The following is an 11,988-nucleotide window of genomic DNA, read 5'->3' as shown; positions in this document are numbered from 1 at the left end:
AAAATAAATATATATATATATATATATATATATATATATATATATATATATATATATATATATATATATATATATATATATATATATATATGCATATATATATATATATATATATATATATATATATATATATATATATATATATATATATATATATATATATATATATATATATATAAAGTTAACGGAACTCAATCCGTTCAGAAGGTCGTTAACTTGGATTCGTTCTTGAAACCATTGTTTCCAATGGGTTTTTGGGTAATTGGTTCCAGCTCACCGAAAATTGCCTAAATTCAACAAAAATGGTAGAAAAGTTTACTTACTTTGAGGTGTGTATGAAGAAGGCGCCTGGATGATGATGATGATGATGATGGGAATTAGAATGGGGGTGGAGAAGGAAGAAGAGAAGGCATTGGGGTGGAAGAGAAGTCACCCCATGGCACCATTTCACCCATAAAATTTTAGTTCTCTTGGTGTATTTCAAGATTATTTTCTTTAAATCAACACTGCACTGCATTATATATTGTCAATATGTAAAATATATTTCAAAATTACCAATAATTTGCTTGGAAACACAGAAAAAAAGCATTTAGTTGAAGAGAGTCTCAAGCAAGATGTTACCTCCAGTGAAAACAGAGACTAATGCCTGTTTGCTGTGTTAAGAGGCTGGATGCCGCGCATTAAACTAGTCACTTTGCCTTCAATTATGTTCAATAATTGTTAAAATGACTAAAAATTGAATATTAAACTTTTAAAATTATTGAATAATATAAACTTCTTGATATTTACTAAAATAGTAAGGAATTTAAGCCCTAGAACCGATTAATGTATTGGCGGACTGATACTAAAGCTGGTTGCCCGGTCAGTGCAAGCGAAAACATGTTGAGGTCGGTTCGTAAGAAGTTCGTTAAGCGAAATTTTTTTCGTTAAACGAATTGAAGATCCTTATGGAAGGCAGTTCGTTAATCGAAATTACGTTAACCGAGGTGTTCGTTAAACGAGGGGTCACTGTATATATATATATATATATATATATATATATATATATATATATATATATATATATATATATATATATATATATATATATATATATATATATATATATATATATATATATATATATATATATATATATATATATATATATATATATATATATATATATACATATATATATATATATATATATATATATATATATATATATATATATATATATATATATATATATATATATATATGATATATATATGCATATATATATATATATATATATATATATATATATATATATATATATATATATATATATATATATATATATATATATATATATATATATATATATATATATATATATATATATATATATATATATATATATATATATACACAGTTGTACCCCACTTAACGCGGTCAATTGAACCCAGAGGGTCCCGCGTTAAGTGAACAACAGAACATATGGGATTAATTCCAATAGAAACCGGCCCGACCCCCAAACTCCACTTTTTGAAGGCACATACCTATGTTGTAGTAAAAATAACATCTTAATTTTATGATGGTACATACACACAATTAATACTTAAGAGAAATAGAGAAATACAGTCGCCAAGTTAATGTCCATTCAAATAATGCATATATATGTACATATATATATATATATATATATGCATATATATATATATATATATATATATATATATATATATATATATATATATATATATATATATATATATATATATATATATATATATATATATATATATATATATATATATATATATATATATATATATATATATATATATATATATATATATATATATATATATATATATATATATATATATATATATATATATATATATATATATATATATATATATATATATATATATATATATATATATATATATATATATATATATATACAAGTACTCCCTCTTTATCGTGGAATATATATATATATACAGTACACACAAGTGTCATAAATTCATATATCCTCTTCAAAATAAGATATCAGCCAAACATAAGGTGAAAATGCCTAGTACACTACTCACCATGCCACCCCATAGAGTACGGGAAGGAGCACTTGAAGAGATTATCGTACTTTGTCGTCAGCTTCTTGACAATGTCTGCCAGACCATCTTTCTCTTCATTAGACAGTTCTGTCATGCGGGTAACATGACGCCGAGGAAGAATCATAGTCTCATATGGCCACACTGCCCAGTATGGAACAACTACCACCCAGTGGCTATTTGTTACCACCAATCGATCCTAGAAAGTGGGAATAAATGCTATATTAATTTCTACATCATAAGTTACAAAGAAACCATTAATTAAAATACGGTATACAGTTACATGAACCAGTTGACATTAAATTCTCTAAACAGGACCAGTAGTGAGATCCATCCAGTTTTATTAATTTCTTCACAGCTGTCTTGTCAAGTGTGTATAAATTCACCTTCACCCATGCTAATCCAGAATGTGCCCATACTCATTCCATACTTCTTCATACAGAAGGTGGAAGATCTATGAAAAGTCTGCTAGCTCAAGCTAGCCTTAGATATAACTATGAAGAACAATGGAGGAATCCTACACAGGCCACAGGCCTCCTTCCCTCAGCACGGCTGCCTCTAGTTGGTCATTATATAAATGAATACTATATATGTAGAGACTGTCATTGATGCTAGCATGCACAGCTCTCATTTTATACTATATTTATCTTCCTTTACACTGTCTTTTTATATTTTCCTACCATTTTAAAATGTTCTTTTATGATTGAAAGAAATAGATTGATTGATTTTGAAATTCCAATTTCAAAAGAACCAGTGTCCCTATGTCCTGACAGATGACACAGTAAACAATGTCTTTCTCGAGAGACTGGTGTACATATCACACAGGTCAGGAGGAAAGGGGAGGAAATTACACATGCTAAAGACCATGGACAATAGCACCTCCAAATTTCTCTACATCAACTCAGAATGAAGTTTCTATGGAAGACAAAATGCTGAATCCCTAAAAGCAGCCACTGTTGATTGGTTAAGCTTAAAGTCTACCAACCTCATAAACAGCAAGTCCAGTTCCAGAATAGGAGCTACAAATACTGTACAAAGAAACCTTCATGAAATATCCTTTATCGATGTGAAAGACAAAAGTTTCCCTTACAAAGAAATAATCATCTGAGGAGGAAGACCAACTAACTCCTCTTTAATACCCTATTATAGTCCTAGCCATTTAAAACTCCAACAAGAATCAACCGAGAGTTTTAATTATTTACTACAAATGCTGCTCTATCAAGTACTGTATACTCATAATCACACTGGCATCTTTATCATATCATCCCCTTGTTTATGGACAATATCCAAAAGAGCTTCTTGTAAGATTCATAAAGAGCTTCCAAGAAAGAAGGCTTTAAATGGGAAGAATTTAAACTTAAAGGTCAGAAACATTTTGTAAGTTAATTTGTCTTCCATGTCAGGGAAGCAAAATTCACTACATTGTACAATACTACAGTAATGGTTAATGTATGTAGAAAAATCTGTTCATTATAAACTTACTAAAAGAGATAAGATATTAGAGAACAAAATATAGGATATACAGTAACAGAGAAAAAAATACATAACAGTAAATGAGAGGAAAGTCTAAGATGACACTGATCCTGCCATTCTGCACCAGTAGCATGAGAGAGTATGCAAGAGTGAAAAAATATATAAAAGAACTTTACCTTTTTCTCCAGCTCCCTGGCCACATAGTCCATCAGCATTGGTGTTCCATGCTCCAAGAAGTACTGCCTTTGGTTTGTGTCCTTCAAGTGTGGCTCATTGGGCATAAAGGATGATGCCCAAATCTTCAAGTAAAAGTTATAAAATTACCACTTACTGATTTAGGATAATAAGCCATTTAACAACATTCTCATTTATGCCAGTTTCATAAGATCTGGTTTTGTCTTTCCCCACTTTACTTTTCACTATCCAAATTTCACTAATTCTGGCCAATTTAAAACATCTTGTGTACCAGAAGGCACCTGGAGCTTGTTGTATGTACACCTTTCTTCTCTTTACTTAGCTGTAATACAAGTTTAAGCTTTTCTACAAGTAGTATACTGGTAGTACCCCCGACAAAGCTTAAAAAGATGTTAATTCCAGAAACTATGTTAGTGACACTGAAAAGCTTTAAAATGGTAAACCAGCTACAGGGCTTAAGTGAACAAGTCAAACATACCAGAACATGCTAGCCGGAGGAATGCAGGCAAAGCTAGGATTGCTAGAAAAAATGTAAGGGATTTGACTCAAAGGCCAAAATCAGAAGTCAGTACAGTACAGCTAAGACCTGCCACCATTTGTGAAAAAGTGCTAAAAGTATCGGTGAGCATACACATCAACAATGTTCCTTCAAATGATATTTTCATGTATTTAGCTATAAAATTTCTATTGGCAAATGCTTGAAAACATAATACTGTACAGTACAGAAAAATTGCAAAAAAGGGGACCCGGGCTGTGGCCGAAACCCCTTATACAATAACAATCCATTTTCATTTGTGCTTGTTTCACTGTACCAGTCTGCTCTAGGAATGCAACTCCCAGCATAAATGATCACAAGTTATATAGAGATTAAAAATGGGATCTTATTGAGGCTTAAAGTAATGATATGAAACATTGTTACAGAGATGCCAGGGAGAGTTTCAAGATTTTGTAACAAACTTGTTCTGCATGCATATTCTTTCATAAATTCATCTTGTGTAAAAAAAAAAAAAAAAAAAAAAAAATGTTTCTGCAGTTTAAAATAAGTTCCTCACTATCTTTTGCATAAACATAGTTATTTAAAAAAAATTTCATGGAACTTGATTAGCACAACCTTAATTAGATAACTTACATTCATCTTCCTATATACTGAAGTCCATTTTTTTATTTCATTTCTGTATTGAGCTTTGCAAAAAGAGTAGAAAATGCCAATCCTGTAACACAATTTACCTGACAATGTGGATGAGGATTAGAGCAGCCCATGACAGCTCCCTTATTTTCAAAGATCTGCACCCATATGTATTTCTTGCCCAGCTCTTCCATTTCCATCACCCACCTGTAATAACATCTGTCACACTTGCACAACACTACAGAACTACGTCAGTTATGTTATTTTGATCAATACAGTATTGCCTTTTCGCCTCCAAGCAATAATATCTCTTCTTATGTGTAAATACTCCATACCAGTGCTGCATGCAAGTGGATACGATTATTTAAGGTCAGAAACTTGTTCGCTGTTCTAAGTTTTTTGGTTCATATTTCACCATTCTGTCATTATTAGAGACAAATTGTTGAAAAATTGGGGGAATGTTCTGGGACGTACTTTATCTAACATGGGTTTTTATGGGAAATGTATGTCCACTTAACGTACGCTGAATACATAGTAAACATTCTTTTCGAATATACTATACACTCTGTACTTATTTTTAATCTTGAGCTGCACATTATAGGATTTTAGGTTTGTAACACCTATGGTTGGTGAGGGACTACTGCACCTACTGTAAACCTTTATATACATATTGTAAACTATGTAATGCCTAACATACTCTTAACCAAAGAAAATTAAATATGTAGTCTTCACCTTATAAACTGTGCACTAAGGTATTGTGAATTAAAAAAATACTGTAGAGGAAATATGAGAACAACCGAGCTTGTCAAAAAATTAGAAACTAAAATCTCATGACAACCAACAGTGTCTCATAAGTTATAAATAGTTAACCAACTACTGTAGGCAAGGTGCACCAGTTGTATATCCTGGCATCCCTGAGGGACCATGCAAAGGTTTCAAATGCAGGCAAGAAACCCCCTTAGCCTGCTGGATATACTTCTGGGACCAAATGGAAGGAAAAGGCATCGCACCTTCAATAAAAAAATGCACATTCTACACCATTTAAATCCCTTAGCCAGAACAAGCCCCAGCAAAGGATGGCCAGGCTGAGTAAGTATAGTACAGTAGAGCATACAATTATACTTATTATCATGCAGAGGTGTATACAGTATTATAGTGTAAGTGTATAGAGTGCAGTAGTGTGTCTGGTTCATCTATCTTAAAAGAACTTTATTCTAAACATAATGTAGTGAGATTTAGGGGGGAAGATGCAAGTTTTGAAAACCCAGTAAACTCCTCTTCTTTTTTTCCCATTTGTCTGAATTTGGTGTACACAATGATTAATTAACAAAAATACTATAACCCGCATAAATTAAGTTCCTACAGCACTTCAATAAATATTCTTAACAATAATCCAGCAGTAACAAAGACAAAAGTAATTCAAGGAACATCATACTCAACTGATTTACAACAGCTCTGATTTCCTCTTGGGACATGAGTGGCAGAGTAATGTTTGTGTGAGGGTGGAAGCACATGACCCGGCATGTCCCTCGAGCTTGGCTTGCACGGAACAATGGGTCATCGCTCTCTGGGGGTGACGGCACCTCTTCCAATAGCGCCGGAAAGTCATTGGTGAAGACAAACGTTGACTCATAATCTGGGTTGATCTGTTGGGTTAGTTAGGTTGTTAGGATGAGAGTATTACTCCTCTTATCAATATCAACAAAGAGTATCACACACAGTACTATATGTAGTTTTCACTAATTCATATTAGCACCACATCTACCACTTTTGCCAGTCTTATAGATACCATTTGCTGTATTTAACACTGAAAAAAATCTACTTCAAAGACTTAATTGCCAAACATTTACAAATCTACCCACTAATCTGCTGCAACGTCAAATCTTCCCAACAGAGATAAATTACCATAAAACTTTTATTTTCCCAATAGAAGTCAGACATCATCCTAAAGGGTTTATTCATCATTCATTTCTAAGCAGAGGATAAAGTGACAAAGAATTAAAATGTAGTCCAACCTTATCATATTATTTCTTACTACAGAAAATTTACCCTCTTTTGTCAGAGGAGTGATGTTAGTGACAAATAGGATAGTAAGATCCTTTATTGCACTAATTCTAAAGAGGAATAATTCCCTGTTATTATTCGTTTCAATATTTGTCCCTCTTTTGGATAAGTCACTCTGATGGATAATGGGGAACCCCCTTGAAGCTGGAATATTTAAAAAAAATTTCTAGTGTATGAAAAAATTCCAGGTTCTAAAACAATCTCTGAAGCATTCAACAGTACTCTTGAGCCACACCTGACCATTTGGTCGAGTAACCCTGGGACACAGAGGATTCATGGGGTCATGGGCAGGAATATTCTCCTCAGTAGGTTTCTCGACTTGGCCAGCCCATGGCCTCTTCATGCGGTGTGGACACACAAGTACCCAGTTGCCAGAGAGAGGGTTGAACCTCACATGTTGGTGCTCTGTGAAGAGGATAAAAAGGATAAAATCATTGGTAGTGGTACTGACAAGGACAGGACAATATGATGTGGAGTGGAATAGAATTAAAGGGAATATTAGGGTTTAATTTGGCAAGTAAAACATATTTAAATACACTGAGCCATAGTTAATTCAGAATTTGGATTCAATAACAAACATGGAATGACTGATGTTATAAAGAAGCTGTGCTGTCACAAAAGGACTAGTGTACTGTGCTGTACTAGAACTCTGCACATGCTCTCAGTCTAACAAGTCACTGATGATCCATCAGTTATAAATGTCAGATTAATGTATGAAATTCCATTTTATGATTTTGAGGAAGGCTTGGGTCACCTGCTTTCTTTCCCTCTCTTCTCTGGGTTAGAAATTTGCAATAACCGAGAGAGCAGGAGTATGCACTTCCTTTTATGACAGAAGAGGTTCAAATTACACCGGTCTGCTGTGAGTTTTGGCCCCTTAATGGACTTTGAGGCAACTATTAGATCATACAGGAGAGAATCTTTGACTCTGGTTTAATTTGGTTAGAAAAGTTGCTAGAAGCAGATAGATTGTCAAAACGGTCAGTGTAGACACTGCATCCCGCCATTAACTTGTCATTAGTGTGTTTTACAGTATGGGTCTCTCAAGTTACCCACTGATGACCTGTTAAGTCATAAAAAGGGATTTCTAGCTTGACTCCAACATTAAAAAAAAAAATACTGTACTGTACTGTAGAGTACAGTACTATAAATTCTTACCGGTTGCTTCAAAACTCATTGCTGCTCCTCTTGTTTGTGTTTGGCTTTATGATGAAATCACAGAAGGCATCAGTCACTTCATCCTCTCAATCAGCCAGTCAGATGTCACCACTCATATCAAAATTCAAGTGGGAGTTGTATGAGTGCTTCATGTACAAAGGTCCTCTTATCTGTTAAGATAGCCAAAGATATAATCCTATTGTTACAGTTGATTTTTAACAAGTCTAAAAAATAACTGATATCTGCTACACAGGTAGTATAAGAATATTAAAATAATCCTCTGCCTCTACATAGTTACTGTACAGGTCTCCCTCATTAACGATGGGGTTACTTTCCTCAAAACCTGATTTTAAGTGAAATTATCACAAAATGAGGGATAACAGTGAAGCACAGTGGGTGAACAACAGGTTCACACAGAAGGACGGTAAACACTGAGTACAGTACAGTACTCCTGTGGTTTAAAAAAGTTTGCTATAAATGGATTTCAAATTAAACAATTTAGTGAGCACAAGGTGAGCATAATTAAAAAAATTCAAGTTGGATCTTTTAAACAATAAAAATGATATATAACATATCATAAAATATAACAGCACAAATGTAATGAACAATAAAAAACCTTCTTTCACACTTGAACCATCCGCTGGGTAACATGACACAGTTCAGCCAGGCAGTCTCCCAGCTGACTCAGAGACATGGCTGATGCCGAGCTTTGTGTATGGCATGATGTCACGCGGTCGGGCTGGCGACACAGTTACAGCCAACTGCCTCCACACATATGTTCACTCCAATACACATCCATGGTCTTCATTTTTCTTATTTTATCATTTTATATTATATTGTAGCATCTTTATTTCTAAGGCACATTAAAGTACTGTACAGTATTGTAATAATTTTCCCCCTTTTTTAGTTTCATTACATGTAACAATGGCAACACGCGTAGCTTCAGTATCGTTAAACTAAATTCGAACCTAACGTTATGTGAGAAAGGGTGTAAAAAATTTTTTATCGCTAAAGTGAATTACAGTGTAATGCTAAACGAGATATACGTATACGTATACTGAATTGTAAACAATATTTATGAGTCAGTTTAACTGTCTTCTTCTAAACCTTTAATGATAGCTTTACAAACATAGAAAGATGCAGTAAAAAGAGTTCTCCTACATTAAGATAACAACCTAACATCTCACAAAACTGTATCTGTTCTCATCTCATCCAGATATATTCAGGAACCTCATCATTAAAACTGAGACTACATATTAGTAGACCTCATACACTTTACATATCCAATAATGTGTGGTCTTAAAGGATTAGCTAATCAGTTTTTAACATTAGTTTTATTATAATACTGTACAGTACAGGGTATTAAGAAGCCAGATACAGTATCTCCGTTTACTGCCTGACGAGCCACTATACGGGGGTAACATATAAGCTCAGTAAATCATGAAGTTGAAGGTGAGAACTGGATTGCTTGGCTCCAGCTATGGTTTGAAGTAAAACTACACTGTACTTCACAACATAAATGACTAAACCATTTTAAGCAAACCAAAAAAATATATCTAATTTTGCAATTGGCAGTTCAAGTGAACAATTGTCATAAATGCAAAATTGAGATAATTTTATGATGCTAATCGTTCTTCAGTTTCACCACATTAACAATATCATGCAGCAAGTGTAATAAATATTGTGGGATGAAAAATATAACATATAGTAACCATTATATAGTAAAAGATGTTGCAGTTTCTCTATGTAATTATTTCTGCATTATTTGGGAGGCAACTGTGGTATAATAATAATGCAAAAGAAATATAATAACATAAGTGGGTGATCTGTTATACATGTTAAACTGGTGACCGGTCCACTGTTAAAGTCCACTGTGTCAAATGGAAACATAAATAAATGTGCTAATGTATTGCCATTATTGACCGTTTATGCCAGCGCTAAAAGACAAATGTTTCATAGTATAAAGTATATTTTATTTTGTTTTATTTAGTTTACAATCTGGGTGATACAAAGTTGGGTAAAATTGCAGATTACAGCAAGAAAAGAATCTGATAAAAAAAAATGTGTTACCTAACCTAATTTAAAACAAAAATATCATAGAAAAAATAGTTCTATTGATTGAGTGCAGTAAATTTCTGTAATTCTGTGGTTACTGTTTATTGAATATTACCCAAAGTTGTTGGCTGACCTATGCAAGTATTCCAAAATACAATAATACTTTCAGACTCTTGAGGTCAGTGAACTTGTTATTGTATGGAATGTAACAAGTGGTGTTAATATATGGCCTAAAATCAACCAACCGACGGCATATATGGAACAGTACCACAAGTTAATTTCTCACTTTGATACCTGGTTTAATATGTGATGAAGATGGAACATTCCCCATGCCACGTAAGCAAGAGAATTTGGGTATACCTTCATTATTTCTTCTAAGTGACTCCAATTTACCTTAGTTTCACATCAGCTGTTGTCCTTCTCACGTTAATCCGTTTGATCAACTTTCCACAAATGGTTTCTCAATAAAGTAATGTTATATGAGTGACTTTCATCAGCAGCCTGACAGACACAGTGTAAACAGTCACTCTATCACATCTGCTAAATAACTTACCTCTACTGTGCTCTCTTATCAGTAAAATCACTTAGATAATATAATAGTAACACAATCAGGTTTATTACAAATGAAATAAAAAAATGGATTTTAAGTTAATTGGAAGATAGAATATTGTCAATACCTTTGAGTATCCGGCCCTGACATTATTTTTTACTTTTATCCTCTTCGCCACTGATCGGCTTGTTAACCGCTTGGGCGATCGGTCACGTCTCTGTCACGCACTGTTGGCAAATACTGGGCATGCACCGGCTCCTGAATGTACCTGAACCCGCTCCAGTGTTGGTCAAGTCTTCTCTTGAAAGAGCTCACACTCGGTGCCGTCACAACACTCTCTGGTAGATTGTTCCAAGAGTTTACAACCCTCACTCCGAAAAAGTTTGCCCTCACGGTTTTCCGGACTTGCGGCTTCTTCAATCTTGAGCTGTGACCCCTTGTGGGGCGAGCGTCCGCCAGCTCCAAGTAAGGACACTCAACTGAGTAGTGCCCCCTGAGATGCTTATAAACCGTATTTTACTTTTACTTTTATCCTCTTCGCCACTGATCGGCTTGTTAGCCGCTTGGGCGATCGGTCACGTCTCTTTTCCTTTATATTCTTCACCAAAAGGTCGGCTCGCTAGCCGCCCGGGCGATCGGTCACGTCTCTGTCACGCACTGTTGGCAAATACTGGGCATGCACCGGCTCCTGAATGTACCTGAACCCGCTCCAGTGTTGGTCAAGTCTTCTCTTGAAAGAGCTCACACTCGGTGCCGTCACAACACTCTCTGGTAGATTGTTCCAAGAGTTTACAACCCTCACTCCGAAAAAGTTTGCCCTCACGGTTTTCCGGACTTGCGGCTTCTTCAATCTTGAGCTGTGACCCCTTGTGGGGCGAGCGTCCGCCAGCTCCAAGTAAGGACACTCAACTGAGTAGTGCCCCCTGAGATGCTTATAAACTGTATTTTACTTTTACTTTTATCCTCTTCGCCACTGATCGGCTTGTTAGCCGCTTGGGCGATCGGTCACGTCTCTTTTCCTTTATATTCTTCACCAAAAGGTCGGCTCGCTAGCCGCCCGGGCGATCGGTCACGTCTCTGTCACGCACTGTTGGCAAATACTGGGCATGTACTGGCTCCTGAATGTACCTGAACCCGCTCCAGTGTTGGTCAAGTCTTCTCTTGAAAGAGCTCACACTCGGTGCCGTCACAACACTCTCTGGTAGATTGTTCCAAGAGTTTACAACCCTCACTCCGAAAAAGTTTGCCCTCACGGTTTTCTGGACTTGCGGCTTCTTCAATCT

At 34.9% G+C, this 11,988-nt stretch overlaps 1 protein-coding gene across 3 annotated transcripts in view; it reads right to left on the bottom strand.

Annotated features, from left to right (window-relative positions):
- The window catches only part of LOC121859568 (galactose-1-phosphate uridylyltransferase-like), a 17,755-nt gene extending 7,050 nt beyond the window's left edge, over positions 1-10,705 (bottom strand). Inside the window, exons 1-7 of one of the 3 annotated variants that reach the window (XM_042356501.1) lie at positions 10,516-10,705; positions 8,101-8,270; positions 7,178-7,347; positions 6,319-6,524; positions 4,980-5,085; positions 3,734-3,856; positions 2,067-2,283 (exon numbers count right to left, since the gene is read on the bottom strand). In XM_042356501.1, the coding sequence (XP_042212435.1) occupies positions 2,067-2,283; positions 3,734-3,856; positions 4,980-5,085; positions 6,319-6,524; positions 7,178-7,347; positions 8,101-8,119 (841 nt within the window). In that variant the 5' untranslated portion in view covers positions 8,120-8,270; positions 10,516-10,705. Of the gene's footprint in view, positions 1-2,066; positions 2,284-3,733; positions 3,857-4,979; positions 5,086-6,318; positions 6,525-7,177; positions 7,348-8,100; positions 8,271-8,716; positions 8,798-10,515 lie in introns of those variants that run through there. The other 2 variants (XM_042356500.1, XM_042356502.1) reach the window with 2 other exon arrangements.
- Positions 10,706-11,988: the final 1,283 nt, after the last annotated feature.

Source organism: Homarus americanus, unplaced genomic scaffold (assembly GCF_018991925.1).
Source record: "Homarus americanus isolate GMGI-L3 unplaced genomic scaffold, GMGI_Hamer_2.0 scaffold7626, whole genome shotgun sequence".
NCBI classification, from domain to species: Eukaryota; Metazoa; Arthropoda; class Malacostraca; order Decapoda; family Nephropidae; genus Homarus; species Homarus americanus.
The sequence above is the reverse complement of the archived record's forward strand: the minus strand, read 5'-3'. Positions and strand labels throughout refer to the sequence as shown.